General features: G+C 40.4%; 1 protein-coding gene and 1 pseudogene across 1 annotated transcript; one reads left to right on the top strand and one right to left on the bottom strand.

The window, feature by feature from the left end:
* Positions 1 to 5,358: 5,358 nt before the first annotated feature.
* LOC146488662 (ATP-dependent DNA helicase PIF1-like) lies at positions 5,359 to 8,484 on the top strand. The gene is made up of 2 exons (XM_085119221.1): positions 5,359 to 5,987; positions 6,802 to 8,484. The coding sequence occupies exon 2, from the start codon at positions 6,922 to 6,924 to the stop codon at positions 8,125 to 8,127; it is 1,206 nt and encodes a 401-aa protein (XP_084975347.1). The 5' UTR covers positions 5,359 to 5,987; positions 6,802 to 6,921; the 3' UTR covers positions 8,128 to 8,484.
* An 11,515-nt stretch (positions 8,485 to 19,999) lies between these two features.
* Positions 20,000 to 22,500, bottom strand: part of LOC146488661 (uncharacterized) — a 3,236-nt pseudogene continuing 735 nt past the window's right edge.

Raw genomic sequence — 22,500 nt, 5'->3', positions numbered from 1 at the left:
CTATCAGCGGGCCAGCACACCTAGGCCACAGTTTGTTTTCTTCTGCTCCATTGTGTCGCTGCATTTGCAGGAGCGATGCAGCATTTCCACCATTACACACTGAAAATTTTCCAATTGCCTTGGTTTTGGGTGGGGTCGTCCTAGTCCACTCTTTCATCGTGCTAGAACGGTTGAAGGTATCCTCCCACCTTTGCTGGATGAAGTTTTATTTTGTTATTGTTCTCTCATTATGTCATATTTTGCTAACAATTAACGGCCACGTGTATAGCCAAAATATGCTGTAATGACCGCAACAACAATCAAACGTTCCACATTTTAAATTTGTTTAATACAATAAAGTCAAGAAAAACAGCAAAACAACCAAACGGCGAAAACGCCCAAACGGAGAAAACGGAGCAAACGAGGTAAACGAAGTAAACAATTCAACTGAATAATAACAAGCAAAATACACGGGTGTTACATAAGCTAATTAACAATAAAGTAAACGAAAATGATGCCTAGAACGACAGAAACGAAAATAGCAAATACTTACAAACTATGGAACGGCTAGAAACATAAAAGATGAAAACTTGCCGAGAACAGCAAAAATATCAGCGTACTGCTTGCGCAGCAAAGATATTTCAGAAGCGATCGTGTCCACGTGCTCCGGCGTAAGAGTCGATCGATTGGAAGGCTGCTCTTGTATGAGGGTTTAGGTTAATGACTGCTACTTTTTTCAGTAACATTTTGTAAATAAAGTAGATAATTACAAAACAGCAACGATGTATGTTTACTCGTGAGGGACTCGGGCACGTGGAATCGAACATTCAAGACGCGCATCAAATATCACTGATAAATTTGCATAAAGTTGTTTTCAATGTTGCTGACAATGGGATTTTCTTCTTCCTCGCTATAAGAGTTTGAAATAGTTAAGACTAGGTATTCGTAATGTGGTAATTGAAACCACAAGTTTTCTCTTGATAGCGCCTGGAATCACAAATACAATTTAATTGAATTTTTGGTTCAGAAACTGAAGAGGACTGAAGCATGCGAGGAATCCTGGGATCCCAGACATTCTATGGATTTTGTGCGTGTATAAAACAAGGGGTGAAAAGAAATAATTTTTGTTTTCATCCAATGCGTTGTTCTAGTTTCCTTCTTTTCCTAAAGAAATTGAATGGCACAAGAAAACAAAGAGAAGTAAAACTGCCGTAAATGGTGTCTATTATTATAGCCAAATTCGGACTTAAAAAGAAAATTTCACAGCCTGGCCACTAGCGGTAGGTTCGCTGAAGAGTAAAGCTTGTCGCCTAGCGCCGCTAGATCACAGCCCTGAAGAGGCATAAATTCATGTTCGTTTGTTCATATAGACGTTGCTAAAGTCGAAAATCTACTTCCCAGAAAAGCCGGAAATTCTGAAGGGGAGGGGGGGTTTCACGATTATGGAATTCTGAGGGCATGGGGGGTAACGCATTTTGGAATTTCCGAAGGCAAGGGGGGGTGAAAACATGGAAGCCGTCCGTTGTTGGGTATGGATATTTTCTGGAATTGCCCAATTTAAGTCCTTGAAACCATCTGCCCTGACTTAGCAGTCTTTCAACTGTCAACCCCCTACTTGCATCATCAGCAGGGTTCCTGTTTGAATCCACAAAGTTCCATTGAGAAGGCTTCGAACCATCATGAATAACTGCTAATCGGTTCGCAACAAAGGTTTGGAATCTTTTGTTTTCGTTCCGGATGTACTGGAAGACTGCTGTAGAGTCTGTCCAAAAGACTGATCTGTCAATGCTTATCTCTAATTCTTATCTCAACGTTCGGTCCAGTCTGACTGCAAGTACTGCTGCTGATAGTTTGAGCCTAGGTACGGTTATCGGCTTGACATGAACCAAACGTGTTTTTGCTGTAACAAAACTGTAGTGGATCTCTTTGGCTTCGTTGATGAATCTCAAGTACGAAACTGCACCGTACGCCATCTGCGACGCATTAGCGAAGTGGTGGATCTCTGTAACTGTTGGAAAAGCAAAATCAATTGGCTTAAAGCTGCGTGGAATCGCAATGTACGAGAGCTTGGGCAGTTCTGAGAGCCATCCGTCCCAGCGTAAGCTTTCGTCTTGGCCTATGTGCAAGTCCCCGCCATAGCCTTTCTTGCAAAGGTCTTGAATCAGCTTCTTCGCTAGAAGAATAAACGGTGCCAGAATACCAAGCGGGTCATATACAGAACTGGTTGCGGACAAAATGCCTCTGCGAGTTGGGGGTTTGTCTCTTACAGTAATCTTGAAGGTTAGCGTATCTGCATCCACATTCCATTGGACCCCTAGGATACGTTCAACCGGAAGGACCCCAGCATTCAAATCGAGGTCCAGACGATGGTCTCTCGGACCTTGGGATACTATCCAAGACATCTTTGTCGTTGCATAACCATTTTGTCAACCTGAATATACCTTGGACAGCAGTTTTGTGAGTTCCTTTCTCAAATTTCTGGCCACAGTTGAAGACGCCACGGACTTTAAACAGTCATCCACATAAAAATTCTTCAGTACAGTGCTGATAACTTCTGAGGAGAAATCTCTACTCTGGTCTTGAGCAGTGTTTCTGAGGCTAAAGCTAGCGCACCTTGGTGAAGACGTACTTCCAAAGAGGTGTACCTCCATCTGATATTCAATTGGCTACTTTGATAAATCTTCATCGGGCCACCATAAAAATCTTCAGGCGTCATGATCTTTCGGATCTACTCTGACTTGGTGGAACATAGCTTCTACATCAAAAACCAGGGCCACCAATTCTTGGCGAAATCTTTTAAGTACCCCAAAGAGGTTGTTGGTTAAATCTGGGCCATGCAACAGTTGGTCATTCAGGGAGACACCTCGATAACGAGCGGCACAATCAAACACAACTCTGAGCTTGGCCTTGTGAGCATGCTGAACGGCGTGATGAGGCAGGTACCACAACGGTTTTCCCTTAGGGTGAAGCAGTTCTTCCGGAACTTGTCTAGCATAACCCTTCTTGATGTAGTCGTTCATGGATGCCTTGCACGATGCAAAGAACTCAGGCTCTCTCAAGAATCTTTCTTCAACAGATACAACCATTGCTCAGCTGCAACGCGATTATTAGGGAGAAAGGGAGGTATGTGTCTCTAAGGAAGGCCACTTGATAACGTCCTGCAACTCTCTGAACAGAATCCTCCATGATCCTGAGCGCCCTCTGATCTTCAATGGACATGGACACCTTGGAACTGGATATGGAATCTGCAAAATCATTCTTCCAAAATTGCTTCACTTGTAGTAGTAAAGGATCTTCTTCACTCCAGATTTGTGATTTCACAAAGTTCACATGAAAACTGCTCTGTCGCTCAACTCTCTCAGCCGGTCCTATGAGAGTCCAACATAACAGGGATCTGATAGCGACAGGCTCTCCTCTTCCGCCACGCCTTTCGTCCATCACCCAGAATGCTTCAGGAACGCCACATCCTATGCGCAACTTGACTTCCTTGCTTTTGAGCTCTGGGAATTCAATGTCACTTAGATGGGGCCATGAGTTCACGTCTCCATGTTTAGGAATACTGCTTTCAGATATGTTTAGGTGGTCGACAGTTCAGGCTTTTGGTACTTCTAGACTTGAGTCACCGCGAATTGATTTGATAGACAGCTGCACTTCAAGGCCATTTTTCGGACTGTTCTTCATTTCTTGAGTCGTCAAGAAGTTTCTTGGTTTTCCCTCTAACTCCAACTGCTCAACCAAACTTCTGTTGCACAGAGTTACATCAGATCCGTTATCCAACAACGCGTAGGTTTCGATCACCTTGTCCAACGGTTTGCCACATACTCTAACGGGGACGATCCTTAAACGTACTCTATTGGCTGAATTGCTCTTTGAATCGTGCTCGCCGGCCCCAGTCAAGTGATTCTGAGCAGCAATAATATCGGAGCTGGCGTTGACGCTACCACTGGGATCTATTGCAGAATGATGTGCTGCTTGGGAAGGCGAAGAGGTCGAGGGAGGATTTGGAGGATGCAAAACTGTCATGTGCTTCATACTGCAGCCTTCGACGTAACAGCCACTTCTTAGCATACATCCCTTGGTCATGTGACCGACTTTAAAGCAATTCCCACGGAGCTTGGCGTCACGTGTTATCTTAATACGATCACCATACGACTTCCTCTTTAATTGTTTACAGTTCCACAACTGATGCATCCTGTTGCAAACAAGACATTTTCTTGGAGTGGAAGTAGTCTTGTCTTTGATAGGCAGTCTCTGCTCCTCCCTTGCTCTTTCATAACGTGGAGTAGTAGCTTCTAGATTTCTGGGACTTCCTTGAGTCGCAAGGGTAGTCATCTTCGTAGCTGTGCTTGGATGCCTCATGCTGGGGTTACTTCTCTCCTTTCCTTCATTTAACGAAGCTCCAAACACTGGATTTTTGGCAACTCGAGCTTTAGTAGTGACAAACTGGGAGATATGACTGATTTTGGGTCGCTGTCCGGATTGCTGAATACTATATGCAACCTCAATCCACTTTGTCTTCAAGTGAAACGGGAGCCAATTAACAATTCGTCGTAGATTGTCGGCGCTATTTATTTCCTCCAAGTATCCAATAGATTCCAGGCCATTCGTACAGTCTCTGAGCTTGTCTGCAAAAGCCAGCAATGCTTTCGAGTCATGGCGTCTTACTTGTGGTCCATTGGTCACTTCATTCAAGTACGCCATAGCGACCTTAAATGGATTTCCAAATCGATCTTCTAACAAGGCTTTAGCGGTTTTGTAACCAAGAAGAGGATCCACAGGGAGTCCACAAAAGTTGTGAAAAAGAAATAAATTGATAAATTATTGACTTATATGTTACATTGTTCGTTTCTTGTGGTTTTCTACAGTGCTCATTTGCATAAAATTTACGCGACAGCACTAATGTCGTGTACTGAGTTGTGCGCGAGCGGATCTGAGCTCTGCTGACTATACTATAATTATATAAATATTGACAAGGGAGGCAACTTTTTCGCGAAAAACAATTTTGAACACACTCGGCAAAATAGCTTTGAACGTTCGGCTTGTTTGCCTCTTTGCAACCAAATTCGTATCAAACGAAAGCTGGATAATTTTGGAACACACTTACCTGTCAGAATCCCAAGAAGAAACAATTTTGAGCCTGCATTTAAGCTCCCTTTTTATAGGTTTAGCTCCGTGCATTTTTTTGGCAACAGCTGCGGCCAGTTACCTTGGCATCTTGAGCGAAATGTCACCTCTTCCTACCTGCCAAAGATGTTTTTGCACGACAGCTATGAACAGTCACCTCTGCCTGCTTAGTCACAATTTGCCCGTGACTGGAAATAAATTTTCAGCCGACTTGTCGCGCAAACAAATACAGTCGCAAATAATACCAAAGTCGAATTTCAGTTCACCAAATTAAAAGTTTGTTCTGTTTTGGAAATTAAACAATGATCTCTTTAAATTACGTTTGTTTATCGTAAAGTCCGATTCTCTTCATTGGAGTTCAGCACACAAGCTTCTTATATATCGATCTCGGAGTAAAAATTACGTAAGCAAAACTAGCGCAAGCAAAAAAGATGGCTCAGGGAGGTGAAAACAGCTTGACAGGAGAGCAGAAAAATTGTTTAACTAAATCGACAGAAGGGCACAATTTTCTTATCCAAGGAAAGGCTGGGACTGGAAAATCATTCATTGTTTGTGTGATCGCGGACACACTTCGCAAATCAGGAAAGAATGTTCAGTTGTTATGCTCAACGGGAATGGCTTGCGACGTGTATAAGAAATGGGCGAGGCTCAAATCCAACTTTGCTGTGACCGTTCATTCTTTTTTGGGCATTGGTACAGCTAGTGCTCCAACATCACAAGCGATTCAAAGTGCAGCCAATAAACAGTGGGTGAAAACGGCCCTCTCAAATACAAACAGGATTATATGGGACGAGTGCTCAATGGGAAGCTCTCGACTGCTTGAAATACTTCACGAGATCGCCTGCATGTGCAGAAACAACAGCAAACAATTTGGCGGTTGTCAGGTAAGAATTATCTTTGTTTTATATTGTTTTTATGGCAAAAATGATGCAAGAAAGTTCGTTTCCTCTGGCGTCCACACGAAGTTAAAAATCTTGTAAATTTTGTGACCAGCTTGTAAATAAATGCGATGTTTCTTCCAACCATGGTTTCAAGTATATTCAAATGAATGCAAAGAGGTCATACATACAATTATTAACCAAAGTTAACCTAACGATAAGTTCATATTAATTCAGGATTGAAAATCTCAAATCAAACTGTATTAAACGCTTACTGTCTATGGAATCGGTGTTCAGACAAGCTTAGTAGGTATTGAAGTCTTGTTAAGCCTCGTAACACTGTTGAAAGACACATCTGCTGCTTTACGAGAGTTAATGAGGGCATCTTCATACATGTGGAACTTTATTTTGATCTTTTCCTCTGAAGATTCATGCACAGTATTCACGCATGCCAGCTCATTTTAGTCTACTGTGAACTCTTTGCAATGCGCGGCAGACGTTTCTTATTATTTCCCGCCAAAATTGAGCCTGACACGGCGTTTTTCATTGGGTAGGGTTGGGTAGGGGAGGGTAAAAAAACCGGGAAAAAAATGATCCGGACAATGATTCTCAAATACTCTTTTTTTTTAGGATTTCTATTTTATCTGTCTTGACTTTTAAATAGGTTTTATGTTTAGTTTTAGCTTTATAGTATTAACACATCGTAGCGTATAGTTTACGCATGTCGACTTGTATAGCTGTATTAATTCGTAAACATAGAAAAATTCATAATAATAATAATAATAATAAAAATAATAATGAAATCACTCCGTTTAACTAGGTCATCTGTGTAGGAGATCATCTCCAACTAAAACCAGTTCCTGAAAAGTTTGATGAAGGTTATCCAATGTACGAATCCTGTATATACCATTGATTGCTTCCTCGCACCGTGCGACTCACCATGATTCATTGTCAAAACAAAGAGCGGGACCCACAAGTGGTCACTGTACTGGACGACCTGTACATTGGTCAGCGTAATGAAGATACCGCACACTTCATAATAAATCGCTTAAACCATGCAGTAAACCATCCATCGCCAATTCATTTGTACCTCACTAATATAGAGGCGGATGCACATAATGCACAAGAACTTTACCTTACTGATGGGCCAAGAGAAGAGTTCATGGCTTCAGACGGTGGTAACGTAAAAAATCTTACTTGCCCAGCGGCCAAGTGCATTTATCTTAAATCTGGAGCCCCAGTTATAGTTCGTTATAACATTTCCGATGAGATTCACAACGGTACAAGGGGGGTTTTCATCGAAAAAGATGGTGAGGACGCCCTTATTGAGGTTGACGGTGTGCCGGTGAGAATTGAAAGAAGAACATGGGCAAGTTACGACAGAGATGGAAAAATTGTTGGAACAAGATGTCAGATCCCCCTAAGGTTATTCTGGGCCTCAACAGTAAACAAGGTTCAAGGTCAAGAACTGAGTGGTGTGTGTTTTCACTCCTCGTACGAATTTACTTGTGGTCTAATTTATACTGCCCTATCACGCGTAAAAAGGGCAGAAGATGTGCAGGTGGTGGACTTTCATCCTTCCCATGTGAAAAGTAGAGAGCAAGAAATTGTAAAGGTGAACTCGTTGCCGGACGAGCCGTTCGAAGCAAATTGTCATTGTTGCAGTTGCGTGGTAAGCAATGCCCAAGCGGAGAGAGAACAGCGGGGCAATGATAATGAGCCGGATGTATTCGAATTTGTGGCTAATAGTTCGAACGAGTTGGGTGAAGATTTTGAGGTGGTTTTTCAACATCAGGGAATTGGAGAGGGAAGTGATAATGAGAATGTGAGCTTTTTTAGTGACCCCCCTGACGATTTTGACTATAAGTCATTCCTACTATCTGACAAAGAAAATTTAAAACTAGCAGATTGTGATGGTTTCGCTAAGGATAAAAACGCGGTTATTGAACACGTGGTCACTAGCGACAGGAAATTGAGCAACATGCGGACATATATCGAAATTGTTTGGAAGAAAATAGCCGACAGTTTGAAGAAATTTGTTCGCCCAGAAAATGCGCAAGGAACAAGAATCCGAAGACCACAATTTGCGAAAATTGCACAGCAAGTATGGCATGGAAAGCGTCTAAAGAAAACCACCTTTTGTTGAAAGCTGTGTTTGAGAAAAGAGAAGAAGAACTTTCTGAAGCAATGCTAAGTCTGGGAGCCAATCTGGCTAATGGAGCATTTGCGAACATTCTCCACATAATTGTGGAAGTGACACGTTCAAGCAAGACAGCCGAGCATGACAGCCCATTCAACGTAGAAGACATGGATGATGCCGGAAGGGCGAAGGTGAGGTACGTCACTGGTTGGATGGCTTCCCGCATAATGAAGAAATCAAGAAAGTACATCATTGATAACCTGTACTTGCCTATGCCTAGCACTCGTGAACGTGTTAACAAAGAAGTGGGTAAATTGAAGATGTTAGGAACCCATGTCGCAGTTCCTTACCATGTCCTGTCATCCAGTATCGAATGAATTAAGACATTATTATGATTATTATTATTATTATTATCATTATTATTATTAAAGAAAAATAAGGAAATATTAGAGAGGGGTTGTAACTTTCTCATACCGTCTAAGAGGGGTTCAAATCAGACTTTTGGAAATTGCAACATCATCCTATATTGGTAATATTTCATAGTATATTTATATCTCCGGTCTTTGACAGAAAGGCTTATTATCTTGAATTCCTAGCCCTCGTATCAAGCAAATTTTGTTAGACAGTTACATTGAACGCGCATATTCAGTTAATCAAGATGCAGTTATTGTTACAGGTGCAATGTACAATGCATGATACCACTCAACACGAACGTTTTTGTTTACTTACAGGGAATTGTTTCAGATGTCTTCCACGAGGTGGTCACACGTTACATTAACATGGGTATCTAACAGTTTCTAAAGGATCTGCGACGAGAACAACAAATTAACAAAACTGCCACCCATCAACAGATGGTAATGATGCGCAAGCAAAGAAAGAAAGGAAAGATGCCAAGGTTACTTTGGACGAAATCAGGTCCGATAGAAGCCCTAGGAAAATAACAAGCCACCAGAGAATAACAGTGATACTTGCGAAGTTTGGAGATGCAGGATAAGTGGCCACATATCAGAAAGCTGAGTTGCATACTTCATGCAACGCCTATGGAGCGAGATTCTCAAGAGCAATAAAGAAAAAGGATGTCGGAAAACTGCTGGCACATTCTATCTTGAAGTTCACCGAAATTCCCTATTTGATGCAGCTTGCCGGAAATCTGCGATCAGAACCAATCGCTGTACGCATTGGGGAAGAAAACAAGATCAAGATCAGAATCTTCAGTGTTGATGCGCATGTGTAAAAAAAAGGTATTGATTTTTCATACTGACTGAGTTAAACGATCAGCGCAAACACACTGTCCAACTGAGTAATACAAAGACCAAGCAGGAATAATTTCTACTGATCACTCGGCGTGATTTCTTCGTTTGAATGGTTTAATGCGTGTTAATAAGTATGTATACTGGCATATCTATGTAGATTTCATTGGATATATCTAATTGACTTCTGGAAACGTGACGCTAATGAAACTCACACAATGGACCGGCTTGATCTGTCTGTTGTTTGCCCAAGTTCGTCCAGCAGGGCACTTTAAAAGTAAATGACATCCATCGATTGCCGCCCAAGCATATGGAAACTGCCACAGTTGTTCCATATCTAAAACCTTCTCCTTGTACTGTGCTTCACCAGTTGGGAAATGTTGTTGCACACACTCTTTCCATAAATTATCAACAATTGCTCTACACACTTTACTCACTATACCATACACAGGCGACAATCTCAGACCAGTCATCTCTGCGATGGTATAGAAGTAGCCGCCTCGGCCAAGGCAGTACAATCAGATTACTAATCAGTAAGCTGGTGATATAGGTTCTTCAGTGATGGTTTCTCGTTCAAGGTCGTGTTCGATACGACCGAGAATGAACAGGAATGTCGCTCTTGATACTCTGAATAATTTTTTGAATCTAGCATCCGAGTACTGATGCCAAACAACGTCCCACCAACCTGTACTTCTCGGCAGTCGAAGGCAGGATCGGTAAACTGTTGCATTTTCTCGAGACAAAAGAAGCACAACCAAAAGTATAAGATGTAATATTAACCTTCGCCTCTGCTGGACATATTGCAACACATACTGCTGCATTGTAAGCCGCCTTCTTCTCGCACCTGCGAGAATTTTTTGCAAAATATAAAACCTTCACGTATATTGGCGTCCTCGTCCGCCGTGTTGGATACTCTAGCTTTATCATATTTACTGCTGACTTACAGACACTGCAGTATTGACTCTGAATTAAGTGCCGCACAAATGCGGCGTATAAATCAACAGTCGCATTTCTGCCGCACTTAACTGAACTGAATTCCACATGGCAGAAATTTGACGTATGAATCAGGCCTAAGATAATCATGCATTGATTGATCAACTGGTCCCTGGGTGTTAAGAAAGCCAGCTGTACAATGGTATTTAATAAGGAAACAAATCTTGGTATGGCAGAGAGTTTATTACACAAGAGCAACAAATGCTGCAAACATTTCATAAATTTGAGGTCAGTTAAAGCTGTTGATATGGAAGGGAAAGTTTGGAGACAAGTGGGATGCAAAAGAAGTGAGATGCTTAGTTTTAATTCCTTCGTCCTGAGTTTACCATGAGAAAGTGTTTTCCACAAACTCTCAACATAGGGTCGAATAAATATTCCCTTAAGTCTTGACATATTCATCTCCATGTAAACTCACAACTGGTTCTCCCAAGGAATGTTGTATGCATCATAAAGGAATATCTCCCTTGTCCTTTAAGGTCAGTGGGGACGTGGACGAATTGATCAAGAAGGAAGTGATGAGCAATGCTGCAAGACTAATTGCATTTGAGTCACCTCAAAATGACGCAACTGCTTCTATTAGTAACGACTCAGGCCAGCTGTTTGTTGTGGTAGATCACGCTATTTTTCTGGAAATCGAAGGAAATCTTGACTACTAAAAGGGCTTGTTGCTGCTGGCAACTTATTATTTTCATCTACAATATGATACCAAAGAAAAGCTTTTGTATCAATTTCTTGAAGAATTTGTGTTGGATGCGAAGCCACTACGAAGGACATTTAATTACAGGCAAGTCTGTGAAGCAAGAAGCTTGAATCTTTAGAGCAACTCAAGAGGAAGGCTGCACATTTGATTTTACTATTAGCAAATCTGCAGGAAGATGTTTTCTTGATGAAAAGTTTAAACTTCAGTTTGACTTTAAGGAAATGCTGCTACACCATTTGTTGAAGAATTTGTATCAAGCAATAAGTACTGATCAAGCCACTTTGCTGGACACTTAAGTACATAGGCAAATGTGAAACAAGATTTAACTTGAAGTGGGTGTTGTTGGGTTATATTGTCAGTGTGATGGTGTTCTTAATGAACTGTGTGGAGGTGGAAATTAAACATTGACACTTTTATCAACTCACTGCTGTACATCTAAAGATGAAAGATGTAAAACATTTTAAATGGTGGTTATATTATGTCAGATTAAAAGTTGATGTTGCACACACAGTATTGCCTATTTACCTGTGTTACATCTGTTACCACTTCATGAGGAACATGGTTATTTGTTATTTAGAAGTCTTGCAATGAGAAACATCAGTAACCTTAAAGTAAGTACCATATCATCAATTTTTAGCAGTTCATGGCCCTCATTGTAAGTGCATTATTTCCTTGTTTTTAGAAGTGGCATTCGTCTCATTTTGAGTTACATCACTCCTTTTTTTTTTTGAGAACTTGCGCAACTAAAGCAGTTGCGAAAAGAAAGCTGACCTTAAAAAAATTCAGGCTTGCAGGGGATTCGAACCCATCACCTCTGCGATGTCGATGTCGGTGAAGGATGAATAAATGAACATATAATGGAACTGCAGATGAAAGATTAAATAGAACAAAGAGACTGTTACGCCACAAAATGTAATAACTGACGCAAAATGTAATAACTTTTGACGCAAAATGTAATAGTAACGCAAAATGTAATAACTTTGTTAACGCAAAATGTAATAACTTTTGACGCAAAATGTAATACCAGGAAGTAACGCAAAATGTAACAGCATTTTCAGTCGGTCTTTACAGTACGTTGGGAGGGGAGGAACACAGCATCTGCGATGCTGCATTTTACCTGGAGGTTGACTTTGATTATTTTTCTGCAGATATTTGATTTCTGCTGATTCAAATTGCATCAAAAAAGAAGTACGCGATGATTGACCATTTTAAAAGTCATTTCCCACGCTAAATAAAGCCGTTGTTACATGCAATTACACGTGAATTGTTTATGATGGCTTCATTCGAGCTACAGTAGTTGTAGGGGAAATAATCGCTGGCGATATGGCAAGATTTAATGTTATCAAGGACGGCGGAACATTTTCCAAGTTGTGGTGGTGGCGGGGGAAGGGGGGGGAGTGACTACTAACATGAATTGAGGAAGCTGGAGAAATTCTTCTTCTCTTCCCTGTAACTTCCATCTTAACGTGAAATCTGATATATCAACAATAGCGCGAAGCAAAAGAGACTTGTTTAAATTAGCATTTTTTTGCGGCTTCTTGTTGGTTTCAAATGAAATATCGTGATTGGCTTTCTTGCCTTGGGTATCGAAAAACCCTATTTATTTACCACGTTAACTGTTATGGGAGCTTTTTTTATTCTTTTTGACATATCAATGGATATTCTCCATGGTAAGTTTATCTCGGGAAAGTACAGTGACATGCACCACACCAAATTTCTCACGGGAAAAGGATCATTTACCACGGTAAAACACAATGACAAATTTGCCGAGCAATGCACTTTTGATTGGCTTAGAGCCGCAGTGGAAAAAACTTGAGTTTGCCCAGCAACGCAGTTTTGATTGGTGTTTATGTTTAGAAAGTTGAAACTAAATACCACGTTACTTTACTGTATGGACAAATATTATTGCTATTATATGTCCTGCTAAGATCGACCATTAAAACTCTCTTGTGTTCCGCGTTTCTTCTTGTAACTATTGCCAACAATGTGCTTGATATACATGCTATACCTTAACATGACGACGAGACATACAGAACTTTTCTTGAGCTACTGAAAAGAGAATTTAACGTCCCATTGCAACAAAGGAGCACGAAACAGAAATCTGCTATCGTACGCTTTAGGCGGAACCGTGGCCATTTATCTCTTCAAAGAGGCAACGTATGCTTTGATGGTAAGCCAGTTTTACGGAAGTCAACTGTATCGAAAGTAGTAGCGAAAGCTTTCAAAGAAACTAAAGGATCTGGTGTGAGAAAACTCTACCACCATTTAAAAGACGTATGCAGTGGCGTGGGTGAAAGAGATGTAAGATGTGTGCTTGGAAAGTCTCGTCTGCATCAACGGCTAAACGTACGATTTCAAAACAAAGCTATTCTAAAGCCGATACGATCGAGCTTGATCTGTCCAAACCCGTTATCAAGTGGACTTAGTAAGTATGGAAAGTACTCCTGTAAAGAGAAGGGGAAGAGCCTTTAAATATGTGCTGTCATTACTGGATGTGTTTAGCCGGTACCACTGGCTTGTTCCACTGGAAGGAAAAAGAAGCAGCTCGATTGCAAAGGCAATGTCTACAATTTACAAAGAGCATGGTCCTCCAAGTGTCCTTCAACATGATCAGGGACGGGAATTCGACGGTGCTGTTAAAAAATTGTGCAATAAACTTGGTATTAAAATAATTAAAGGGCGTCCATACCACCCACAATCACAGGGGAAAATCGAACGGTCCCACAGATCGTTTAAGAAGAAGGTGATGTATGACTTATTGTCTATGAGCAAGACTAGGGTTAACTGGATAAAATGCTCACCGGATTATGCAAGAACTTTGAATTGTGAACCAAAGGAGGAGTTATCTTGGAAGTCCCCCTTTGAAGTGTATTACGGACGGAAACCCTTCAGAAAAAAATTATATATCAGGGGCTTCTACAGCACAAGAATGGAACGTTGACGAAGAAGAGTACGAACGATTGACGTCGTCGGTTCCTAAAGATTACAAGTCCCATAAACTACAAATAACGAGAATTCCCAAGGCCGCCGCATTGGCCAGTAAGAGATGCGAGAGTCGGATGATTAAAAAAGGACTGAGGAACAATCCTCCATCAGTTTATGACATTGGAGAAAAGGTTCTTATTCGTTACCCGACGGCGAAGAAGTCATGTAGTAAGGGATGTGTCTTACCAGCTAGAGTACTTAAAAGGAATTTGCGCACTTGCAAGTACAAAGTAAAATTTACATATCCGGCCAAGTCTTCAAATACCTTAAGAAAATGGATTTCCGTCAATATATAACAAGCACGACAATGAAAAAAGAACATTAAAATTGCCCGCCAAAGCAGCAAGAAGAAATAGAAAAAAATACTTTATTCCTTTCTCAAATGAAAGAAAGAAATTCACCGACATGCAGTCTAAGATTCATTTCTTAATTAGCTTTGACCTACCCAAGGACGGCAACTGTCAGTTTTCTGCAGTATGCCATGAACTTATAAAAATGGGCATATTCCGGTCAGCAGAAACATTAAGAAACGAGATAGTGTTGTTTCTAGAATCAAATCCAAACTCTGCAGATGGTACTCCATTAGAATTTTTCTCTGGGGTATCATGGACGCAGTATCTACAATCAATGGCACGTAATGGAACTTATGGCGACCATATAACCCTGCAAGCCATAGCTAATCTATTTAACGTACAGCTTGTAATCTACTCCACACTCGGTACTTTGGTTACCCAGACAATTACCCCTGTGAATGGGTGTCCAATTGCCACCTTTTATTTAGGCCATTTTGCAGAAGGAGCTGGGGGAGCATTACGTATGTTTGGTGGACGATAGACAAGAGACAAGTGCTGCAAACGAGCTAAATGTTTGCCACTCTCTCATGGATGAAGCAGAGCTCCCGCATGGCAATAGAGAAACTGGGAAAGAAGACGATGATGATGAAGACGCCAGTGATAAAAATTGCGAAACGCAAGCGCACGAAAAGGTAGACGAAGCTGAAAGTGTTCCTTACCTTAATCCGGATGTTTTAGAAAAAGTTATTAAAGCAACATTAAAGACATCTCCACAAATGCGTCAGTCTCTAAGGGCTGTTTCAAGATTTTTTTCAGCGAGTGGTGGACAGTGTTCCCCTTCCCCAGATTTACATTCCAGGGTTAGAAGACTATTCCAATATACGCCACGTCAGCTTGCGGACGATTATAAAAATGAAAGGAAAGAACAGTGGTGCAGTAATTGCATTAAGGCAACTTATTAACTCTAGTAACTGGGCAAACGCCTAGATAAGCCTTGTTGCTTGCGGCTTAGGATGGTTTTCAGTATCAAAAATTGACTGGAAAAAAAATTAATCTGTCCTCCTTGCCGGTTCAGCCAGTTGCACTGGTAGTTAAAATTTAAGTTTAAGAAGCTAAAGGTTCAGTTATAGTTAAGTTATGTGTATGACTGAGGGTTTTCAGATTGTGGACGATTGGATCAAAGACAGCGGTTCATCGTTAGATTATGTACTGACAAATTTCTATAACTAAAGAGTTGAAGTTTCTGTTAAAAGCATTTTAATTGTTGTTTGACATGTAAAAAACTTTTTTGTTACTGTTCGTTGCTCCGTTGGTTTGAAAACAACGTCTGGTGATTCGCAATAAAACTATCTTCGTTTAGTTTAGTTTCAAAACAGATCTGTCACTTGGATAATCCTTTGATCCTCAGTGAAGCTCGGCAGAAATCAAATATCTGCAGACAAATAATCAAAGTCAACCTCCAGGTAAAATGCAACATCGCAGATGCTGTGTTCCTCCCCTCCCAACATACTGTAAAGACCGACTGAAAATACTATTACATTTCGCGTTATTACATTTTGCGTTACTTCCTGGTATTACATTTTGCGTCAAAAGTTATTACATTTTGCGTTACTATTACATTCTACATCAAAAGTTATTACATTTTGCGTTACTATTACATTTTGTGGCGTAACAGATACCCGCAGTTTGTGCGCAACTTAAGCAGTTGCAAAAAGAAAGGTAGCCTGAAAAAAATTTCAATCAACAGTCCTTCCAAAAGAGTGAGGATACTTTGATGCGAGAAGAAGTAGTAAAAGCAGACTTGAAAGCAGCTAATGAGTTGCTGAGCAATGCAACAGCAAAACTACATGATATCCTTTCAGTAACAGCTCTCAACAAGCAAAGTGTTAATGTAACCACTATGATGCTTGGAACTGCTAAGAGAAAGCAAAACCAGGCAATGTGTGACCAGGTCACATTAAGTCTATTTTAGTTTCAAGTCCAAATTATTTTTGCATTGTTTAATTATTCTGAATTAATCATCATTTAGTTATTTTCCTGAATTTTCTTGTTTCATTACACACCTTAGTTTTTTGTATAATAGCTACTCCCACGTATCCTGTTTTAGTGTGTTACAGATTCACATCCTTGCCTTTTATGGTTTAGATGTTTAGACTTTGTACCTTGAACTACTATAAGTTAGCCTCCTTTTGGCTTTGTTTAGTTCATTAGTCGGTTTCACAAGAGCAAGTCACCAAGCAGGACTGAAGTCCCCAAGTCGTAACTCAGATGATTCAGATGTTTATTAGCCTGCGAATACAGCTGCCTCTCATTCGCCCCCGCTACTACGTGCGAAACGCGAAGAGAGACGTCTGCGACTCGCCGCCAGAAATTCCATACTGATGACGTAAATTTGTCCTGAATCCGGACAGGAGCGCTGATTGGTTGATCGAACAATTTTGCATAATTAGCCCTATAATTATTCAGTGTTGTGATGTGCGAAACTCATAACCAATATGGCTGCCAATCGTGAGAATTTATCTCGTCCTTCCTTGGAAATTTTTCGACTCTGCGTTCAATCTGTTTATCCAATGTTCAATGTTTCATTGTTAAAAGAAAGCCAGTTTCACGCTCTTTATAGTTTACTCTGCGGTGGGGAAGTTTTTGTCAATTTGCCGACTGGATCAGAAAGTCGCTAATATTTCAAATGGCACCACTCGTCCACATGTGGATGCATGAGAATGTATCGACGATTCATTGGAAGAGAAACCCAGTGATCATCATCATCAGTCCGCTTTTAGTGCTTATGCTGGACCAAGTGAAGAAACTATCTTCTCTTGGATTTAAAGCTGCTCTTGTAGGTCCAGAGCAAGATCCAAAAATTTTGCAGGACATCGAGCGAGGGAACTTTACATTTGTTTACCTTTCTCCAGAGTCTGCCCTTACAACGGAAAGTTGGCGAAATACGCTTGAAAGCGAAATTTATCAGGAGAGTTTGATTGGCATGGCTGTGGATGAAGTCCACTGTGTTACCGAATGGGGCACTTCAAGCAACAACAAAAATCGTTTAGCTTTTCGTGTCTCGTATTCTCCTTTGAATGAGATAAAATCACTCCTTGATGTCCCATTTATCGCACTTACTGCGACTGCCACACAGAAAACGAAGGAGAAAATATTTGACCTTGTGGAATTACGGAACCCAAATCAAATTTCTGAGAGCCCAAACAAAATGAATGAGAGATAACCAGTTCAAAAACTGGACGAGTCTCTGCCAATTATGGAAAACTTCCGTTGTCTGGTCAACGAGTTAAAATTGAAAGGAACGGATACCACAAGGTCGATCATTTACTGCCAAACTGTTAAACAATGTGCACTTTTATTTCGCATGTTTGAACTAGAGCTGGGCCTATCTATGTATGATGGGGAAGTGGATCCTCGCAATCGACTTGGGCAAATGATGCATTTTGGCAGTCCAGAAAGTGTAAAAAGCCATGTACTAGAACAGTTTGCAGACAGCAGCAAATGTGTACGCATTCTAATTGCAACCATAGCCTATGGAATGGGTGTCAACTGCAAGGGAGTCCAACGGGTGATACACTTCGGTACATCCAAGTCTATTGACCCTTACCTGCAGGAGAGTGGACAGTGTGGACGAGATGGCGAGCAAAGTGATGCCATTCTGTTGTATAATGGTATCAACGCCAAAGCCGCAGATGTGGACATGAAGAAATACCTGAAGTCTTCTACTTGTCGTAGACAGTTTATTTTGAAGTACTTTGCCGTTTGCAATTTGGAATGCCCACCTGGACATTTGTGTTGTGATATTTGCTCAAATTCATGCAAGTGTCTGGGTGGTTACTGTGACATGGATTTGTATTTGCCAATTGATAACGCAGAGGAAGCAAAAGGAAGGACAATATCACATGAACAAATGTTCTCTCTTAAGACAGAACCTAATGCCCTGAAGAAAACAATTGTGACAGAAGGCATTGCTGCTACAGGGCAGCAAAATGCTGTGAAGCTAGCATGCCATACAAAACCATTTGAATTTGGCACTCATCAAGTCCAACAAGCCATTGACAATGCAGTGTCCATCTTTTCTATCTCAAGTCTTATGAAATATGTCGACTTCTGGCAAAGGAAACAATATGCTGTTTCTATTTTGGAAATTTTTCAGTCCATTTTCAATGATGTGGAGGTGCCAATGAGCAGTTCTGACTCAGATAATTTTTCAGTTAACCAAAGCACCGATGAATGGATGGAAATTTGCAATGACCAATCTTTCATGGAAATACTGGACATATCTGAATGGGATGTTGACTCAACTCTGTTTGAAGAGCCATCTGTATTTAATGATCAACAGCTTGCCTATCCAGAATTCTTGGATAGTATGATCTAACTAACGCAGTAATTTTGACTCACTGTATGTTATAATTTTCCATGCTTACAACAAGTGGATTCATAAGTTTTATTAATTGTAATTTTTACTCGATTCGTGAAACCTATGAGGGATGAATTTTAGCTATTAATCAACAAAAAATAAAGTAAGATGTACCTCCTCTTTTACATAAATGGGCATTGCCATTCCAGTTAGTAATCTTGCAAATTAGGCCACCAAGGGCAGTTATTTCGAAAGAGGTATAGAGATTTCACTCAGTACCTGTAAGACTAGATATATACAATAAATTTCTATTTCCGAATTATTAGTGTAAACTCAAATGTTGTGCTCTCCCTTCTTACAACTTAAATGTACATCTGATTTTGTTTAATAAAGGAAATGCCATACACCTTTTGTTGTCATGCTTTACACTGCGTATACTTGTATGGTAAGAGAAAAATGTTCAAACTACATGTAGTGCCATTTCAAAGATAACTTTAAGAATGATACCAATGCCTTAGTCAAAAAAATTCTGGCCTCTATAGAGTCACTTCTCATTGCACCTGGTTGGTAAGCATTTTTGTAAGAGATTCCCTACATTACATATGTATTGGTTTAGTTGTTAAAGACCAAACAGGCAGAGTACATTCATACAAGAGGTCTGCGCATTAATTAAGCTGATAGCTCACCAGTTCGTTGGAGCAATGAGAGTGGCCATATTACATACTGACATGTATCAATTTGTATTTGACAACTACAGGCAACTGATAAGTATATACCTATCCTTTCCATGTGAGCCCAATAGGCCCTTTGCAGCTCGAACATCATGTGACCTACTTGAGAGAAAATTATGGGCTCTAACTTAACAAATACCAGAAATTGAACAAGAATGGCGACAATAGAAAAATGGCCAAGTTTGAGGCCCTCATTATTAAAGAATGAGATTTTATGTTAAACAAATAAGGAGATTTGTATGGAAAAAGTTTCAACATTTTCTATACAAATCCTCTAAATTCCCCAAATTCAAACTGTCATATAAACTTAATCTTTAATGCCAGGAGCCTCAAACTTGGCCATTTGGATATTTTTGATGCACTCTTTCTATTTCTAGTATTCTTCAAGTTATAGCCCATAATATAAAAATTTTCTAGGAAAAATGTGGTCACGTGACCCCAGCTGCAAAGGGCCTATATGGCATTCATATAGGTGTTTAGTCTGACACTGATATGGTTGTAAGCATAGACCAGGAGATCACAATTATATGAAATAAAGTTCATGATTGACACCATGATAACTAAGCTCATCGTGCTTTACCTCCAATCTGTAGCTCGTACTTGTGCCTGTTTATCCACTTGCACATCTTTCCCATTTGCAAACCACATAGGGGTGATCATGGAAATTTTCTGAAATGTTTGCACTGCCTGCCAGGTGTTTCTTGGAATGCATCTGCTTGGATAGGTAGGTTCACAATTCTTATCAGATCATTTCTTGTGGTTTTAACAAAATGTTTTCCAGACCTCTCCATTAGATTACACTCCTTTGATACATTGAGCACTGTTGCTCTTGCAACAGGTAACATGCGAGCTACCCTTGTAACTGCTGCTGCATGTGTAAGATTAGTGCCCAACTTCTTCATTCCTTCTTTTATGGAGTTATTGTCATGCTCCACCTCAAGGTCAGTGGGGACATTCTTACCTCTATCCCCGTGATTGCTGACACTGCGGTTCCAGCGTTGCCGATAGGCCTGTCGTGGACTTAAAATGGCCTGCTGTTGAAGCTGGAAATATAATGCTTCACGAGCACATTTGTTGCTTCCCCCATCACTATAGAAATGAAGTAGTAGAAACTTCCAGCAGCGCATGATGCGGTCCCCATCACCGTCAGCTACAGCATCAGTGAAGTTTATGTACAGTAGACCATGGTCCATGAGACTGCACTGATAATTGAACATATCATCAGATTCTTCCGATGATGAAGGCTGCACACTTTGGGGTGCGGGGGGATCATCAGTGAAGAGCCCATGTGAGCTCTCATGGTTGCGACGATGCTGTCCATTGTACCTAAAAAATGATAAATATTTTATTGGCAAATAAATCATGCAATTAAGACTCTAAAAAAAGCTTAATAACATTGTTGTACTTGTAGTACATGAAAGGTTTTTTAAAAAAGGGAGGGATGCAATGCAAGTTCTTGGTGTGGGGTGCTGCTAAAAAAAAATTCATTAAAAAGAGTAAAGGTTCAGTCTTCTTAGGTAGCACTCTGGATTGAAAAATACAATTATTAATTAATCTAGTAGCTCATCACAACTATCCTGGTTTCATGAACTTTTCAAGCAACTAAGAACATTACCACTCCTGACGGGATGCTGGTCCATTGCAAGGTTACCAGTCCCCACCCCCACCCTCAGCACTGTGAGAGTCCACCCTTTAACTCCAGAGGAATTTTTTTCTCAAAATAAAGAGTTATCTTGCATACAATGTATCACCTGTGTCATGCAATAAACTTCCAAAAGTTATAGGGGCGGAACAACTGCTTTCAAAATACAGATCTTTTCAAGGCAAGAATGGTGTCAAAAATTTGTTAATGTTGATGACAAGACTGGTGATAAAAATTTGGTTATGACATAATGTCATTACCAAGTTAAGGCACTATTATCCAATTTGCACTCTTAGGGGTTAAGGGCTTGTGTCTTATCCAAGAATACTACACATTGACCAAAACTGAAGTTTATCGGAATGTTTTGTCACATCCCCTGAATCTGCAAGGGAAACGACCATCTGGTGTCATCTGGGCTTGCTGGGCTTGTTGGATGTCATGATCTTCAAGCGCCTGATCAATGATACTGTTGTAAGACTTCTCGTCCACAATAAATTGATCCACAATTAGTGAGGCAATATTTCTTAAGTAAATGCTTTTGGCCATCTTGTCGTACCTGGAGTCATCTCTTGGGTAGCGGTGCACTGTTGGTACTCCATCAATCTCAACCATGCCAAGAATCTTCATAGCACTAGCCACAATCTGAGCCTTGACTGCCAACAAGAACATCTGCTTGTTCGGAGCGTAAGCATGGTGTGCATCAGCCTTTACATTTCTTCGATTTAATGAATTGCGGTCAGCAAACAGGGTCCATTTGTCATTGGCAGACACTGTCGAGTAGAACCTTTCATAGATTAACTGCAAATGGAAAGACTACAAATAAATACATATCCCAAGAAACAGTTGTTGAAATTAACACAGACATGACATTACTGTCAAAATCTAAATTCAAATTGCAATGGTTGGTAACAAAGTACCTCTTACATTGCCAAACCAAAGAAGGAGTGCTCTCGATCCTTATAAGCCCAGACTATAAACAGCCCAGTACTGGGAAATAATAAACACTCCATGTACCAAGCGGAAAAGTAATATTGACAACAAGTTTCACTGTAAAGGGAAGATACATGAAAAGATGAACTTACAGAAAGGAACTTTAACTCAGCATGCAAGTCAGCAATTTCTAAATGTAAGCCATCAAGCCTCTCATCGGGAGTAAAACCATTGGCCAGTGACGCCAGGCAATTTACACCTCTCTTTACGGACAGTTGGTCTCCAACAACTTCTACTTTGTTGTAGACAGTCTTTCCTTGTGATGAATGCTGAGGGACATAGGAATGGATCTGGTGCATTGCCTGGTTGATTCCATCTGTTGTATTTTCATTATGGAATATAACACCAAGACATTCCTCACAAATGAAGACAAACCATTTCTGTGAAAGTTATAAACTTTAACATAGGCTAAGGAGATCAAACTTCTTGATAAGA

Source organism: Pavona decussata, unplaced genomic scaffold (genome assembly GCF_977016875.1).
Source record: "Pavona decussata unplaced genomic scaffold, jaPavDecu1.1 SCAFFOLD_9, whole genome shotgun sequence".
Lineage (NCBI taxonomy): Eukaryota > Metazoa > Cnidaria > Anthozoa > Scleractinia > Agariciidae > Pavona > Pavona decussata.
The sequence above is the reverse complement of the archived record's forward strand: the minus strand, read 5'-3'. Positions and strand labels throughout refer to the sequence as shown.